Raw genomic sequence first — 16,705 nt, forward strand, 5'->3', positions numbered from 1 at the left:
TTCTGCACTAAAGAATTTAAAGCATTCACCTGTGTTCTTAATGCTACACTGAATATAGCTAGACTTCCCTGCCAAACCTACAAGGACATATTTGTCCCAATCTTTTTACCATCACTATTACAAACCTTCATTTATCAAAGATCACCTAAAGGACCTCTGGGAAAAGGTGTCTTGAGGTGCCTGGTTTTTAGAATCAAAAGTTCTGAAAACCATAAACAGGATACTTTATTATGTCAAAATAAGCCATCTGGCCGTACAACTGTTTCTAATTACTTCCCAGCCTAGACTATAAAGTTCAGGGTTTGGCACTATCCTTTCCTTTCAGGATGCTGCCCAAATCCAGATTCCAGACAGCTAATCAAAGGCACTTGGTGGAGCACAGTGGGGGAAGGAGCTGGTTTTGGCCAGCTCAGAACATAACAAGCCGAGTGGGTCTCTGTGTTTGAACTCTCCAGGAGAACTCTTGCCGCCCGCCCTTGGATTTAATCATGCATACAAAGGGCTTTCTCGACTTGGTGGTACTGCTATTCGCCTCTTCAGTCTTCATTTTCTTGTCTGCTATTCCACAAAGTTCATCCTTGACCCTGCGGTAAGCTCTATCAGTTTACTTTAGCAATAAGCTTAGAAGTCTGGAAAAACGGTGCAGGGAGAAAGTACTGTTTTAAATAGAGTGTGTCTATGGCTTTTCTTTTTATTTCCTCAATCTGCTGCTTGTCTCTGTAAGTTTAAGCAGAAATCCCATCGTGATGCAAAAACAAATCTCTTAATGTTCCTTTTGTCAGTGAAGCTGAGATATGCACCATACATCGATACTCCGAATTAGTGGGGATAGGCTAAACTGCCCTTGAATTTTGAATGTAGCACCCCCTTGAGTGCAAAAGGGGACTTTCCAAAATTTATCTGGGTGTCTAGTCTCCATTTAATCTCTGACTTACTCATTTATAAGCTAACCAGTTTCATCCTATTCCATTTAAACTCATGTCTACTAAAAGCAGGTTTAGCCCTGACTCAGAAATACTAATAATAAAGAAATGCACACATCTTCAAAAATTCTGGTTATGAGACTAGCAATGTATCCAGGAGTACTGAAAAGACCATGGCCTGGCATTTGTATGGTCTTGAATGTTTACCTCTATACTTAAAACCTGGGATATGACTTGAAAGTTTGAACTTCCTGGTGGTACCTTTATTTAGATTATTCCCTGAAAACCAATCCCATTAACAACAATCTGAAGCATTCTTTTGGGGAATGGAGAATTGATGAGCTATAGATACAAAAAGCCTGATACTTTGCAATATAATAAATTCTTACAGAAAAATTTCAAAGATGAATTTGCTCATGAGGAATAATTGCATTGTCAAAAATAAGGATGACATGTTTGATTACTTGGTCAACTTTCCCAAACATTTTTGCTCACAATGGTTCTATGTTAGATGATCTCTGGATGATCTCTGGATGAGTCAGGACTGTGCAGTGCTTCAGTTTCAGTTCCCACAAGATGCTTCATAACATATAAAGTTACCAGCAGAATAATTTCCTACAACTGTTTAAAGCAGCTGTGTCAGGTCTCCTGATTCTAAGACCTGGATGCTTTGAAAAGTTGCAGTAATTTACATACTTTTGAAGCATCTTTTTGGAATCAAATGCAAATCACTGTGCAGTCATAGTAAGCATCGCTCTATTCTCGAATCTTTACAGCATCCTATGAAATAGTTTATTTCCAGATGAGCAGAAGCTGAAGTATGCATGAATCTTAGTAAGGGTGTGACTGACAGAATGGTTTATCCAGGGGCTAATTCAGATTGTGTGGTCTTTGCAGAAGAAAAGAATGCCATAAACCAAGCTTTTGTTTTTTGTTTTGTTTTGTTTTTTTCATAGCTGTAATACTCATGTCTTTGCAATTTGCTATTTTTTTCATCCTCTTCAGGAATGGTTTGAAAAGCACCTCATGCAGACTTTCCCAGTCTGAGTCAGAGCAGCAATGTCAAGTTCCAGATGGAAAACTGTGCAGTGGCAGAGGCCAATGTGATTGTGGGATCTGCATCTGTCAAGTGACTGAGCCAGGCAAATATTATGGGCCATTGTGTGAATGTCATGAATGGGTATGTGAAACCTATGGTGGAGAAATCTGTGCAGGTAAGCAAGAAGTAGCAATCACAAAGGGTTCTACAGTATGTTTGAGGATCAATCCTGGCAATTTTACATCCATATGAACCAGTGCCAGACACTAGCAATTTATAGGCATTTTTCATTGGATTATTTTAAATTTCTCAGTGAGATGAATGAAGCAGCCAAAAGAATTAGCATTAAAATGGCACACATTGAAGAACAGTAGCAAAAATAAACAAACAAACAAAACTCTTATAAAGTTAAAATTCTTCATCCTCTCCATCTTGAAATATTTGGGTCCTTTGTAAAACTGAATGGAAATTTCAGCCAAACTGATATTTCTTTAACTGAAATCACTTTGGATTTTGGAGTTGGATTGATGGAGTAGCATAATTTGATGCATGTTTACATTCCAGCTTAACTCTAAAGGCTGTTGGGCTTCTACATCTTTTTTTCTGGAGAGCCACTATTTAGATCTATTTGAGGCATACCAATGTAATGTGACGCTGTAAAACAATAGTACATCCTTGTTTGACTATTAGAGATAAATAGTATATCCTTGTTTGACTATTAGAGATAAAGAATTTACTGTAGTATTTCCTATTAGGAATATGAGCAATCTGGATTTGAAAGGGAAAATATGATTTGAAGTATATATGGTGTGTACGTAGTGCTGGTTATTGTCTCCTTAATCCAAACATGTCTTTTCCTGCTCCTGCATGACCCATGTATTGACTAAATGTCACTTTTAGTTCTACATTGTATTGACCTTGGAAGACTTGGAGAGGCTCATAGTATAAGTCAGGATTTAGATACACCCTTGGTTCTCAGTTGCCATTTATGGTTCCAAACTTTTAATGACAATTTGATACGTAAACTGGCAGGGTCCAGAAGAAGAGACTTTTCTGCCATGAATCCTGCCTCTGTAACATGCTGCTCAAGATGAAATCTCCCCCCTTGGCTTTCTAAAAGGACCTGAAAACTTGGCTTTGCCGATCAGCTTGGAGCCTGAATGGGAATGTTCCACTCTGGAAATGGTTAGTAGAGTGAGAAGATCCCACCTCTGCTCCATTTACAAATTGGTTACTTTCTCATCTAGTTTTTATGTTCACTTTTAATGTTTTAACTGTTTTATATTATTGTTTTGTGATGTTGTAAGTCACCCAGAGTCACTTGACAATGAGATGGGTGGCATGTAAATGTAATAAATGAACAACCGTTAGCAAATTACACTGGGAAAATACTTTGTGCCCTATTAAGAAGCAAGTTGATTGATTTCTGGTGTATTGTTACTCTTCCCCATACACTCACTTCATTCATACTAGCATCTCAGATCATATAGAGATGGCTTTCAAGGACATAAAAAATCAAGAGTCCAAGTAGCTCTTCAGATTTCATGCTAGGAAATTCAAGAACATCCTTAGTTTCAGCGCCATTAGTATTAGGGCTTAGACATTTGGGGGGTTTGTGGGGGAGTGGGAGAGATGACCTTGAGTCACTGTTGACTCCTGGCAACTGCCTAAACTACTCCCTGCAGTTTTCTTTGCAAGATTTCTGAAATGACTAGGGCTGAGAGAGAATGCAGGACTATAACTCACAGCCCCCCAAATTTTAGCCAAGTGCCTTAACAACTACACCAAACAGGCTCTCTGACACTGCAATTGGAACACTCAATTTCCTTCCTATAGTTTAAGACAGAAGTGAAGTGTATTTATTTCCTGAAGTTTAATACAGTTAATGGTTTTAGCTTTTGTATTTTATATCTGCTACACTCTGATTGTTTTTGCTGATATTTTTTTCTATAAGTACTTTGTATGTTACCCCGAGCTCTTAAGAGTTAGGGTTAGGTATATAAAAAAAATTCCCACCCAGAATTCTCTTTAGATATACCAAAATGTCAGATCTACTTAGATTAGTGTGATTTCATGCTCTTTCAGCATCTATTGTACATTACAAAGTAAGATTCTGGCACATGTCTACTGGATTATAGACACTTACTGAGCACTATAGGACCCACTCAATTTTTTGCATATACAAACATAGATTGTTGCGTGTAGTTAAATAGTTAAATAGTCTTTAACTATTGAGCAGTTTTGATCTGATAAGAATAGAAACCATTGTACAATAAAATTAATATCTGTATTTTTAACTGTTCTAATAGATAACTTCTGTTGTCAAGAATGTTGTAAATCTCAGCATAGAGAAATAAAGGAAAACATCATTTCCTCATTCGTCAAAGTACAGGATGTATTTTTTTCCAGATCACATCCTCTCTTAACATTTGTCCTTTCCATGAAACGTGTCAGTTTTTTAGGCCAGAACCCATAATTAGGTCAGTAAGAATCTTACAGAGAATGCCAATAATAACAAATACATGCCAGCAATGTGCTTGGAAGATATTATAGGAAAAAATTAATACTAAATTATTTTAGCATCAACTTTATCAAAAGAAAAATGTCCAGTGTCTAAGTAAAAAAACCTTACTGCGATGCTTCTGATAATGTTATATCTTACACAAAATTATATGTATATGTATATATATGTGTGTGTATACACACACACACACACACACACACACACAAATTATAAATAAAAAGCTAGAAATTATTCGACATAGTCAATACATTTATAGTTATTTAGTTCTCAGGACAGTCACATATTTACATTTAAGAATATTTTCAGTGTGAAAATCCTGTCTTTTTTTAAAAAAAGAGCAATGTTCCCATATTTATTTATTTATTTATTTATTTATTTATTTATTTATTTATTTATTTATTTATTTATTTATCGAACTTATATACCGCCCTTCTCCCATGGGACTCAGGGCGTTTCACAAGGTAATTAAAACAACACTACAAATACAAAAAGTTAATAACAATTAAAATAATTAAATTATCCTTGAGTAAAATATAAAACGCCTATAGCTCCAATTAAAACCCAATTACAATAAGTTAAAATTAAAATTCTCAGTCCTGGCCAGAAAGCTCAAAGAGCCAGGTCTTCAGGTCCCGGCAGAACGAACGAAGATCAGGGGCAGTCCTGAGCTCTACGGGTAACTGGTTCCAAAGGGCAGGCGCACCCACAGAGAAGGCCCTCCCCCTGGGTGTTACCCGCCGGCAGTCTTTTGCCGGTGGCACCCTGAGAAGGCCCTCCCTGTGGGAGCGCACAGGATGAAGGGAACTTGATGCCGGCAGCAGGTGTTCCCTCAGATATCCCGGACCTACGCCATTTAGGGCTTTATAGGTCATCACCAGCACCTTGAATCTCACCCGGAGGGCAACCGGAAGCCAATGCAGCTCGTGGAGCAGAGGTGTTACATGGGAGTATCGGGAAGCCCCCATCACAACTCGCGCGGCTGCATTCTGCATCAGCTGAAGCCTCCGAGTGGTCCTCAAGGGCAGCCCCATGTAGAGAGCATTGCAATAGTCTTGTTCTGTACCAGCCTACTACCGACCCTGCAGATAAGGCAGGGACAACCCCTTTTACAAGAAGGCAAGAGGCTGGAACTAAGCCTGCCAAATTTATGGACAGAAAAGCAAACAGAGCAAAAACAAGACACGAACCATGAAACAGGAGCTATTCAAACAGTTGCCTTCAGCAAACCAGCCCTCCCACGCATTCCCCTTTTAAACAGTTCAGGGCATGGTTTCTCTCTGCCTCCTTCCTAGGTACCCCATTGCCTTCCTCTGTTTACTCCTGCTTGACTGCCTCCTGCGTCGGGCGTCCTTGAACAGGGCCAGCTGTGGGTCATCTTCATCCATGCTGTCAGGCTCACACAACTGGGTCTGCGTCATAACCAGGTGGGAGGGGCCTGGCTGAGGGCTCTCATCAGCAAGCTCTACAACACCCTCAGCAACCTCTCCAACACCCCCTCCTCCTCCTCTGAATTGTCTGACCCAACTGCCGAACCCACAGGCTGACCCTGAATCACAACAAGTCTAACCGGGAGGTCACGAGCGCATGAGTGACTGTGCGCAAGGCATCTCGGTCCAGATAGGGCCGCAACTGGCGCACCAGGCGAACCTGGGCAAAGGCCCCCCTGGTCACGGCTCCTATATGATCTTCAAAACTAAGCCGCAAATCCAGGAGGACACCCAAGTTGCAAGCCCTATCGATGGGGGGTAACACCTCACCCCCATCATTAAAGATGGAATAGAATGGTTCACTCGAGATGCCTGTACGCACAGCCACTCAGTCTTGGCAGGATTGAGTCGGAGCCTGTTTCTCCCCATCCAAACCCGAACTGCCTCCAGGCAATGGGACATCACGTCAAGGGCATCTCTGAGTTGGTTTGGGGTGAAAAGAAAAAGTTGGGTATCATCAGTGTACTGATGATACCCCACCCCCAAACCACGAATGATCTCACCCAGCGGCTTCATATAGATATTGAACAGGAAGGGAGAGAGGACCGACCCCTGAGGAACTCCACAAACGAGAGACCTTGGGGAAGACCTCTGCCCTCCCATCAACACCGACTGCGAATAGTAGGAGGAGAACCACCGTAAAACAGTGCCCCCCACTCCTAACCCCCTGAGACGTCGCAGCAGGATACCATGGCCAATGGTATCAAAAGCCGCTGAGAGATCTAATAGGACTAGGACAGAGGAGCAACCCCTGTCCCAAGCCCGCCAGAGATCATTCATCAGCACGACCAATGCCATCTCCATGCTGTATCCGGGCCTGAAACCCGATTGGTACGGGTCAAGATAATCAGTTTCCTCCAGGAACAGAGGAAGCTGATGCGCCACCACACTCTCAACAACCTTTGCTAAAAAGCGAAGGTTGGAGACTGGACAATAGTTATTCAAAATAGCTGGATCCAGGGCAGGCTTGTTGAGAAGGGGTCTCACCACCGCCTCCTTCAAGGCGGCGGGAAAGACACCCTCACTCAAAGAAGCAGATATCACTGCCTGGAACCAGAAGTGTCTTCTTCTCTCTTTAGCCACTAGATTCAGAATTTCATTCTGTATTAGAGTCGTGTTTTCAGCTCTGTTTTAACCTTTGTGGCTATCACAATTGATTTGGGACCTCATAAGGGCCACGAGGAGCTCACAACCTCATATAGCCTATCCAAATTGTCCATTGATTGGAATCTGTGAGGGCAAACAAAGACTTCAAGAGGGATAATTTGCAACTGGACTAGCTATCTCTCCTTTTTTGTTGTTGTTCTTATGCAGTGGTGGCTTCAGAGAGAATATTTGTGCTGTTTTCAGTATAATCTCAAACTGAAATACGGCATTTCCAATATTTATTCTGAAACTTAAGTTTGAAACATTCTAGAACAATTGGCTTTTCAGCATAATCCTCCCTGAGTTCCATGGCATTTTAGTGCTAGGCCAGGAAAAGAATCAGGATCACATTTTTTAACTGTCAGCTAGAGGTCATAACATCCACAAATTTCTTTCCCCTATACAATATTGTTTTATAATACATAGAATTTCTTATAAAGTGGGAGTGCTTTATACATCAGGTGCTTAAAAGGATTGTATTAAAATAGATTTAAATCATGGAGGTAAATGAAGAATTCCATATCTGAGATCCTTGAGCATTTAAAGACTTAAACATTGTGAAAATTCTCACCTAAGAGCAAAAACAAATATCTCTTTTGAGACAGCAGCTAATAAACTTTTAAATATTTTGTGTTTGGGGGGACTGTATTTATTTCCTGCATATATGAATGCATATGAATAAACAATCAAATCTAAAACAGTTAATACCGTGGGTCACAATATACTTCAAATTGGTATAGAAAAGATTTCCCATTTCACTATGGATAATCAAAAACTATCAATGGATATTGTGGAGAAATAAGATTGAGATCTTATGTTTGCTTGATAGATTACACCTTATTCATCATTATCAGGGAAAAATAGTAAAGTTTAAGTTCTGATTCCAAGTGTTATATATTAGTCCTGGCATCTATCGTATTTTGGAATTCGCCACATGTGGAAATGTTTTGGATAGGATATGAATGTTTTCTGAGGATAAACAGCAATATTATTTTCCATCCTTATTCAAATACAGAAAATATACTCATTCGCTCTTATTATGCTGTTAAGTAGTGCTGATTCTCTGGGGCAGCAATATCAAAAGGGGTTCTGTACCATTAGCACTGATGATATATTGATAGATTGTAATAGCACAACTGGGCTGCAAAATCTCAGGCATTTACTAGATGGTAGCAAAGACAGTTTTCAATATCTCTGCTACTGTTATCTACAGATAGTCTAGGTTTTGCAACTCATGTATAAATAATGTAGTAACAAAAGTTGAGCCTGAGGAAAGCAAGACAGTCATATTTCTTTTTCGGTTAAGCACTTCTTTAGTGAAATAGTGAATTTCAAAAATTATTGACGTAAAATGAGATCCAGTGTGACTATAGGACCAGAAGATAAAAGGCAATTCTATGGGAAGTTGATATGAGTAAAAAGGAGAGTGGATCTTTAGAAAGACCAATGTTGCTCATTGTGTTCATTTCACAGGTAATGTTAAGCCAACAAATGGTTTGCTTTAATGTCTTGCATATGGACTCAGTCATTGTGTCTTATTTCACAAACCATGGTTAAAACATGCATAACTGAATGCATAAAATCCAACTAATGACTTGTTACCTCATAGTGGCAAGAAAGCAGATTTATTGGAGTAGTGTTTGCCTAACAACTGGTGAGGTAGGTGGGAGGGATGTACATGGAAACCTCTCCCAGTCATCCCTGCATGATGTGCTTCTGCTCAAGACTAATGCTCGTTTCTGGAGACTACTTCTAGGCTCTTTTAGACACCTCCCTATAACTGAACTCCTGAAATAGCAAGTTTGATCTGTTCAATTCACCATTCTGCTCTCTGATTGGCCTTGTTTGTTAAGGTTCTTACCTGTAAGAAGAGGAACCCTGGCCTCAGGTTGATGCTCTAAGACCGTGAGGTCATAGACAATAGCTGGAGACAATCAAAGCAAGGTTTGTTAGAAGGCTCTTTTTGGGGGAAACTGTGATTAGCCTGAGTAAACCAAGTCCATATGGAAGTCAAATAGGGATGGTGGATGTGAAATCCATGATGTGACAGTCTTCAGGATAATTTAGCATCAAAATTATTGAGGGAGCATATAAATTTGATCAGGGGACTTATTTTATATTAAAATTCCCTCATATTGGAATCATAGGCTGAAATCTAAATATGTTCAAGTTAAATCATTTTTAAGTCTGGATTGTTTTGCTGCTTTAATTAACTAGATTTTTTTTACAACTACATTTTTTTACAACCTGTACTTATAAACCATTGTAAGAAGCTGGCTATTTGAAAAGCAAATAGAGCACATATACTCTAGTTACTACTCAGTTTATTCAAAGTTGTGCACATAGACCTAGAATTTAAATACTGGCTTAGTATTATAAGCAAATTAAGCCATTGTTTCTGAACACAGCCTATAGATTACAAATGTAATATTTAGAGACATGCTGAAGACTAACAAATGTTTTACAGACAATAGCATTCTATACTGAGTTATTAAAAATTAGGTAATGCATGATGCATGTTGAGTAGAATATAGTGAATAGTGAGGCCACAGAGAACTGTAATAAAAACGGCAGACTTAGTTATTAAAGTATAATTGTAAACCAAATGAATTCTATATTTATATGAATAATAATATCAATATCCTGGGAAGTTCTGTTTTAATATCCAGTGAATTAATTGGTATCTTAGTGGATTTCTGGTAGGTGAAAATAGAAAGCTAACATGTTATAGTGCAGATGCCACTGAGGTCAAGGCCAGTGCCCAGGCAGTGAGTCCAGACCAGCAGAGCTTCTCTGGATAAGGAGAAGCCTTAAAAGACCCACTTGTGCTTTGGAAGGCATCTCCTCACAAGAAAACTGGCAGGATTCAGAAGGACCCTGCAGTTTGCTTGCAAATAGACCATCATGGAACTATGGGACCAAAACCCCCAGAGTCACAGTTTCATGCAGATCCTGCTAAAAGACACTGGGTTCACCCAAAACTCTACTTTCTTTGCACACATTTGGAAGAGAAAAATCCTAACATTTACAGAGATCTGTACCAAATATGAGACAGGACTTATGTTGAAGAGTAGCAGAAGGGGAGGAATTGACAATAGAAGAGGTAGTCCTTACAATTTCTCAGATCTCTTTTAACCTTATGTCAGCCCTGCCTCAGCTTAAACTTTTAAGTAAGAATGATCTTTGACTCCATTTGATGAAAGTTATAGTTCACTAAAAGTTGAGCAGAATACAGTAGAGCAAAGCCAGAAATGAAATTCGCTGGGCAGCAGGTAGGGCTACTGGTGTCAGCGCCAGTCCAGGCATGCAGCCAGGCTGCTCCAAGGGAACACTGACTAGAAGTTTCCCAGAATCTTCTTCTTCTGGGTTCAAGCACTCAGCTGATGACTGCCTTGTGAGTGTCCTTCTGCGTTTGCCCCAGATCGTGCCATTCCTCCAGTCAGCATGGCCTGATCTTGGATCCTCTGGTGACAGTCATCCCTGTCAGTGGTTCATCCACCTTCCCAATGCCAAGAGACCATTGAAACTGCTCTCTCATCAATAGAGACTCCCACGTCTTTTGGGGACCTGGGAGAGCAATGTCACCCTGCACATGTGGCACCTCTTCTGCTGGTTCAGCAGGCCAAGAAGGTGGTAGCTCTTGCCGCACTTCTCATAGCTGTAGGGCTTGATGGGGCTGTGGGTCTCTTCCTATGCTTTGAAAACCATGGGGTCAGAAAAGGCCTCACTGCATTCCTGGCAGGAGAAGAGCTACTCTCTTGTGTTGGGGGTTTGCAACTGCCCTCAGGTCTTGGTGTGATTGTCTGTCCACTTTCCCCCTCTGCCTGGTCCCACTGGGGATAGACGTGATTGCACAATCCCCACAGTAGGTGAATCCTCCAGATGGATTGGAGAAATGCAATTCTGGCTTAATGTTATCCCTGCCTCAGCTCAAAGCTTTAAGTAAGAATGATCCTCGATTCCATTGGGTGAAAAATGGAAGGTTAAGCAGAATACTGTAGAGCAAAGCCAGAACTGAAATTCACGTGCCAAAATCTCTAACCTCCCCACACCCATCACTTCTCACTGCTGCTCTCCCATTGTCCAATCATATTCAAATGGAGTGTTTTGGAAACTGTCTTTTCAACTGTGGGCTGGCTGGTATGCAGCTGCATGCATTCCCCCGCTATCTGATCTTGCAGCTGTGTTTCCAGAATGTATGGTGTGTAGTGAGTTTCTCCCCCCCCCACCCATCCAACTCCCTCCCCCCAGAGTCACTGGCAGACTGACACTGAGCAAATGCAAAGTGCAGGCCTGAGATGGCAGTTCTGATACCTTAACTCTTTCCAATGTCAACATCAGCATTTAAAATTGAGCAATTTATAACATCAAATCCTAATTACTATTATGTAATATTGGCATAATAGGATTGAAACAATGAGGCCTAAATTGTTCCTGGGCTCAGGTATCATGATAAATGATAATATGATTATTTTATACTTGACATATGACCTCCTAACTGTGGCCTTGATAATAATAATATAACTACTACTACTACTACTACTACTACTACTACTACTACTAATAATAATAATAATAATAATGTTGGAAGGGACCTTGGAGGTCCAACCTCATGTTCAGGCAGGAAACCCTATACTATTTCAGACAAATGGCTGTCCAGTTTTTTCTTAAAAATGTCCAGTGTTGGAGCATTCACAGCTTCTGGAGGCAGGTTGTTCCACTGATTAATTGTTGAGTGGACCAGAGCATATTTTTCTTATTCAATATTTTATGATTAAAACAAGTTGGGGATATTGCAACAATCAAATTTTTTTACATAATCCTATGAATTTAGCATTTCATAGGGAATGTTGTGGCAATCAGTGCCCCAAATCCTTTTGCAGGAATATAGTCTCCTGGCTGTAGCATACAAGTGCAAACTGATTCTGAATCAGTGTCTTGCCATCATTGACCCATTTTGTCTAAATGGCAATATTAATTAATATTGTTTATCCTGAGATTTTCAAGTAACATGTTACACACACACACACACACACACACACACACACACACACACTGATTGTGACACACATTTTCAGGGAATGGAGGCTTCCTATCTCCAGCACATCCTGTTCACTGTTTGATATAGATCAAGATCATGAGAAGCACTTGAACCCCAATAAAATTTAAGACATGGAAAACCTTTCTGTTTGCAAATCTATAACTTCATTTCAAGCTCACCTTCATGTGCCATTAACTGCTATGTGAAGATACCCTGCTAAATGTTTTTAAAGAACATGTCTACTTACTTTCATCTAATTCCCAGATTATCATGGAGAAGCTTACATTCAAATTTAACTGCCCCAATTTTAAAGATGGATCTTCTTCTCCTAACACAAGCTTTCCTGAGATCACATTCTATGATGCTTGATCCATGATATTGGTAAGAATGCAGACAGAGGCTGGGCTGTGCCTAATTCCTACCGGACCCTTGAAACTACTATATTCAGGCTCTTTCCTCTTTGGTTATTGAGTATTGCCCTTCATGATTATTTGGCTTGGGTTGCAGAAGGAGCTGGACACTGACTTCCATCAAGATGTTTGCCTGCAAATATCTGACCAGCACTTTGGAAAAGAAGACTCTTCAAAGTAAACAAAAGAGGATGCTAAGGAGGTCAATTTAAATTGAGAAAAATGGTTAGGTTCTGCCTGAAATAAATTCAATACAGGCTTTGGGGTGGAAGTGGGGAGAGGTAGCATTTTGATTACTCCTACCATTTTTTTTTTCATAGTCCATGAGCTACTTCAGGAGGTTGTCACAGTCCCTCATTGGCAACATGACATTCCCTTGCAAAATTTACTAATGCATCTCTCCATATCTCCATGGTGCTAATAGAACAGAACTAACAATAACAGAGTTGGAAGGCACCTTGGAGGTCTTCTACACAAGCAGGAGACCCTATATCCTTCTGGACAAATGGCTATCCAATCTCTTCTTAAGGTTTCCTAAGGTTGCCTAATATTCCTCTTAACCCTTTCGCTATACATGAAATCTCTCAGATGGACTATCTTGGGAATAAATTAACTTGCTTCTCTTATAACATATAAGGACAGTACCACTTATATCAGCCTTGTTATTGAGATAGATTAGAGCTTGGCCACTGGAGTAATGCAATTTATGTTGGCATGATTTTCTGACTGTGCTTTATACACTAGATGTACATGTATACTGGAACTAGTTCAGTGGCTCCGACCTTTTCCATACCCTGCACCCCTAGAACATTTCTGATACATTCTTGCACCCCTTACAAAATTTCAAAATAAAGGCAACAAATTATGCATATACACTATAATTTTGTAAACCCCAAGTTTTCGCACCCCGTGGAATATTGTCTCACATCCCTGTTGGGAACCCCTGAACTAGATGGTAGCAAAGATATACGGAAAATGCTTAACATTTCGCTATGATCTAGTGGTCCTTTGGATATTTGCAGGCCAAATATGATAGCACTATTGTCTATTGAATATGTAAAGAATATGTAAGAAAGTGAACATAGGACACACATCTTAGTAGGAAGGATAAAGGTTAATAAAGCTAAAGTTAATAAAAGGCTATGTTTCCTTCATGTGGGGTTTGTAAATCAGAATTAATTGTAACCAGCATGAAATATTTGATTTCAATTTTTTAATGTCTCCGCTGCTGTTTCTGTGCCTAAGAATACTTTTAGAATACTTCTAGACAGAACATTTATAATTATTTTCGGTTAAATTAATATGGTGTTGCAATGATATTAAAAATGTTAGATTTTAAAAAATAATAAGAGAGGAAGGGAGGGCAAAATAATTTTAAAATCACTTTTAAAGGTAGGGTGGGAAGGATTTCCTTTTTAGACCTTCATTTCCCAAGAAATATTAATTTTATCCTTTTCTTTAAAAGAAAAAAGATCTTTTATTTCATTAAAAAATAATCGGGACATCAAATTTATACCCACTTTCTCTGGTGCAAGGCCAATGAACTTTTAGAATTTAGTTAAATTTATATGTGTGTAGATTTCTTTCAGTAAGTGATTGTGACATTCAGTATTGCATCTGATATTTAATTTAATTTAATTTAATTTATTGAGATTTTTATACCGCCCTTCTCCCAAAGGGACTCAGGGCGGTTCACAGGGCATAAATATAAACACCAATACAAACATTAAAAAATAATTAAATTAATGCCCAAGTTAAAACCAGAATACTAAAACAAACCAATAAAAAACCCAAGTACCCCCATCAGGCCAGACCCGCTAGTTCAAATAAATGGGTCTTCAACCCGCGACGGAAGGATCGGAGGTCTGATGCCATCCGGAGCTCGACCGGCAGTTGATTCCATAACGCCGGAGCACCCACAGAGAAGGCCCTCCCCCTGGGGGCCACCAGTCGACATTCCTTGACAGGAGGCACCCTGAGGAGGCCCTCTCTGTGGGCGCGCACAGGGCGGAGGGGAGTCGACGCCGGCAGCAGGTGGTCCTCGAGGTATCGCGGACCCATGCCATGTAGGGACTTAAAGATCATAACCAAAACCTTGAACCTTACCCGGAAGACAACTGGCAACCAATGCAGCTCACGGAGCAAAGGTGTAACATGGGAGTACCGGGAAACTCCCAAGACAACTCTCGCGGCCGCATTCTGTACCAGTTGGAGCCTCCGAGTAGTCTTCAAGGGAAGTCCCATGTAGAGAGCGTTACAGTAGTCTAGGCGAGAGGTCACGAGCGCATGAGTGACCGTACACAAGGCCTCCCGATCCAGATAGGGCCGCAACTGGCGCACCAGGCGAACCTGGGCAAAAGCCCCCCTAGTCACGGCCACTATGTGATCCTCCAAAGTGAGTCGTGAATCTAGGAGGACTCCCAAGTTGCGAGCCCTATCCACAGGGGGTAAAAGCTCACCCCCCATAGAAAGAGGTGGAACATCCCAGGTGTCTCGGGAAGCCGGAATGTACAGCCACTCAGTCTTGTCAGGGTTGAGTTGAAGTCTGTTCCTCCCCATCCAGACCCGAACCGCCTCCAGGCAACGGGACATCACAGCGAGGGCATCACTGGGGTGGTTTGGGGTCGAAATAAAAAGTTGGGTATCATCAGCATATTGATGATACCCAACTCCAAAACCACGAATGATCTCACCCAGCGGCTTCATATAGATGTTGAACAGGAGAGGCGAGAGGACCGACCCCTGAGGAACTCCACAAGCGAGAGTCCTAGGGGACGACCTCTGCCCCCCTGCCAACACCGACTGCGAGCGTCCCAGGAGATAGGAGGAGAACCACTGAAAAACCGTGCCTCCCACTCCCAATCCCCTGAGACGCTGCAGCAAGATACCATGGTCGATGGTATCAAAAGCCGCCGAGAGGTCTAATAGGACTAGGACAGAGGAATACCCCCTATCCCGAGCCCTCCAGAGATCATTCACCAGAGCGACCAATGCCGTCTCCGTGCTGTGCCCGGGCCTGAAACCCGATTGGTAAGGGTCCAGATAATCCGCTTCATCCAGGACCAGAGGGAGCTGATGCGCCACCACACTCTCAACAACCTTCGCAAGAAAGCGAAGTTTGGAGACTGGACGGAAGTTGTTCAATACAGCTGGGTCCAAGGCAGGCTTCTTGAGGAGAGGTCTCACCACCGCCTCCTTCAAGACGGTGGGGAAATAACCCTCACTCAAAGAAGCAGATATAACCGCCTGGAGCCAGCCTCGTGTCCTCTCCCTAGCTGCGTAAACCAGCCAAGAAGGGCACGGGTCCAATAAGCATGTGGTGGAACTCAGCTTCCCCATAATCCTGTCCACTTCATCAGGGGTCACAGAATCGAACTCCTCCCAGATAACATTGACAAGACCGCCCGTGTCCTGATCGTCAGACTCTGCCCAGCTGGAGTCCAAACCGGTCCGAATCCGAGCGATTTTATCCGACAGATGTTGACCAAACTCCTCGGCACGACCCTGTAAGGGATCCTCCCTCACCTCCTGATTAAGAAGGGAGCGAGTCACCCTAAACAAGGCGGCCGGGCGATTGTCTGCGGACGCGATGAGGGTAGAGAAGTAATTACACCTCGCCTCCCTCATCGCAGCGAGATAAGACCTAATGTAGGTTCTTAACCGCAATCGGTCGGGTTCAGATCTGCTGGACCTCCAGCAGCTCTCTAGGCCCCGTTTCCGCCGCTTCATCTCCCGGAGCTCCGCGGAGAACCATGGAGCTCGCTGGGATCTGCGCCGGGTCAGGGGCCGCAAGGGTACAACCCGGTCGAGTGCCTCAGTGGCTGCCCTTTCCCAGATATAGATATAGATCTATGCCTAAAATATTGAGATCTCTTGAACATTAAGTGGGATGTATGTGACATGTTTGATTCTTAGTTAATGTCTGATTCTCAAGTCTTCCAAACATGGCAAAGCCAAGAGAGTGTAGATTTCAAAATCTCTGTTAGATATTCTCTGTTAGAGGTAGTAAGCATGAAAGATATTTTGTGGCAAAAGCTAGGCTCATAAGAAGAATAAAGTTGTATTTGGTCCACTATTCCTATTGGCTGTGTACCAGCTAAAAATGATGCAGAGTTTTAAGCCACCAATATGAGGA

General features: G+C 41.5%; 1 protein-coding gene across 2 annotated transcripts in view; it reads left to right on the top strand.

The window, feature by feature from the left end:
- The first annotated feature begins 352 nt into the window (after positions 1 to 352).
- Positions 353 to 16,705, top strand: part of ITGBL1 (integrin subunit beta like 1) — a 203,388-nt gene continuing 187,035 nt past the window's right edge. For both annotated transcript variants that reach the window (XM_083361703.1, XM_083361704.1), the window contains exons 1-2: positions 353 to 589; positions 1,929 to 2,137. In XM_083361703.1, the coding sequence (XP_083217829.1) occupies positions 489 to 589; positions 1,929 to 2,137 (310 nt within the window). In that variant the 5' untranslated portion in view covers positions 353 to 488. The remainder of the gene's footprint in view (positions 590 to 1,928; positions 2,138 to 16,705) is intronic.

The sequence above is a fragment of the Vipera ursinii genome (genome assembly GCF_947247035.1).
Source record: "Vipera ursinii genome assembly, chromosome: 4".
In the NCBI taxonomy this organism is placed as follows: domain Eukaryota; kingdom Metazoa; phylum Chordata; class Lepidosauria; order Squamata; family Viperidae; genus Vipera; species Vipera ursinii.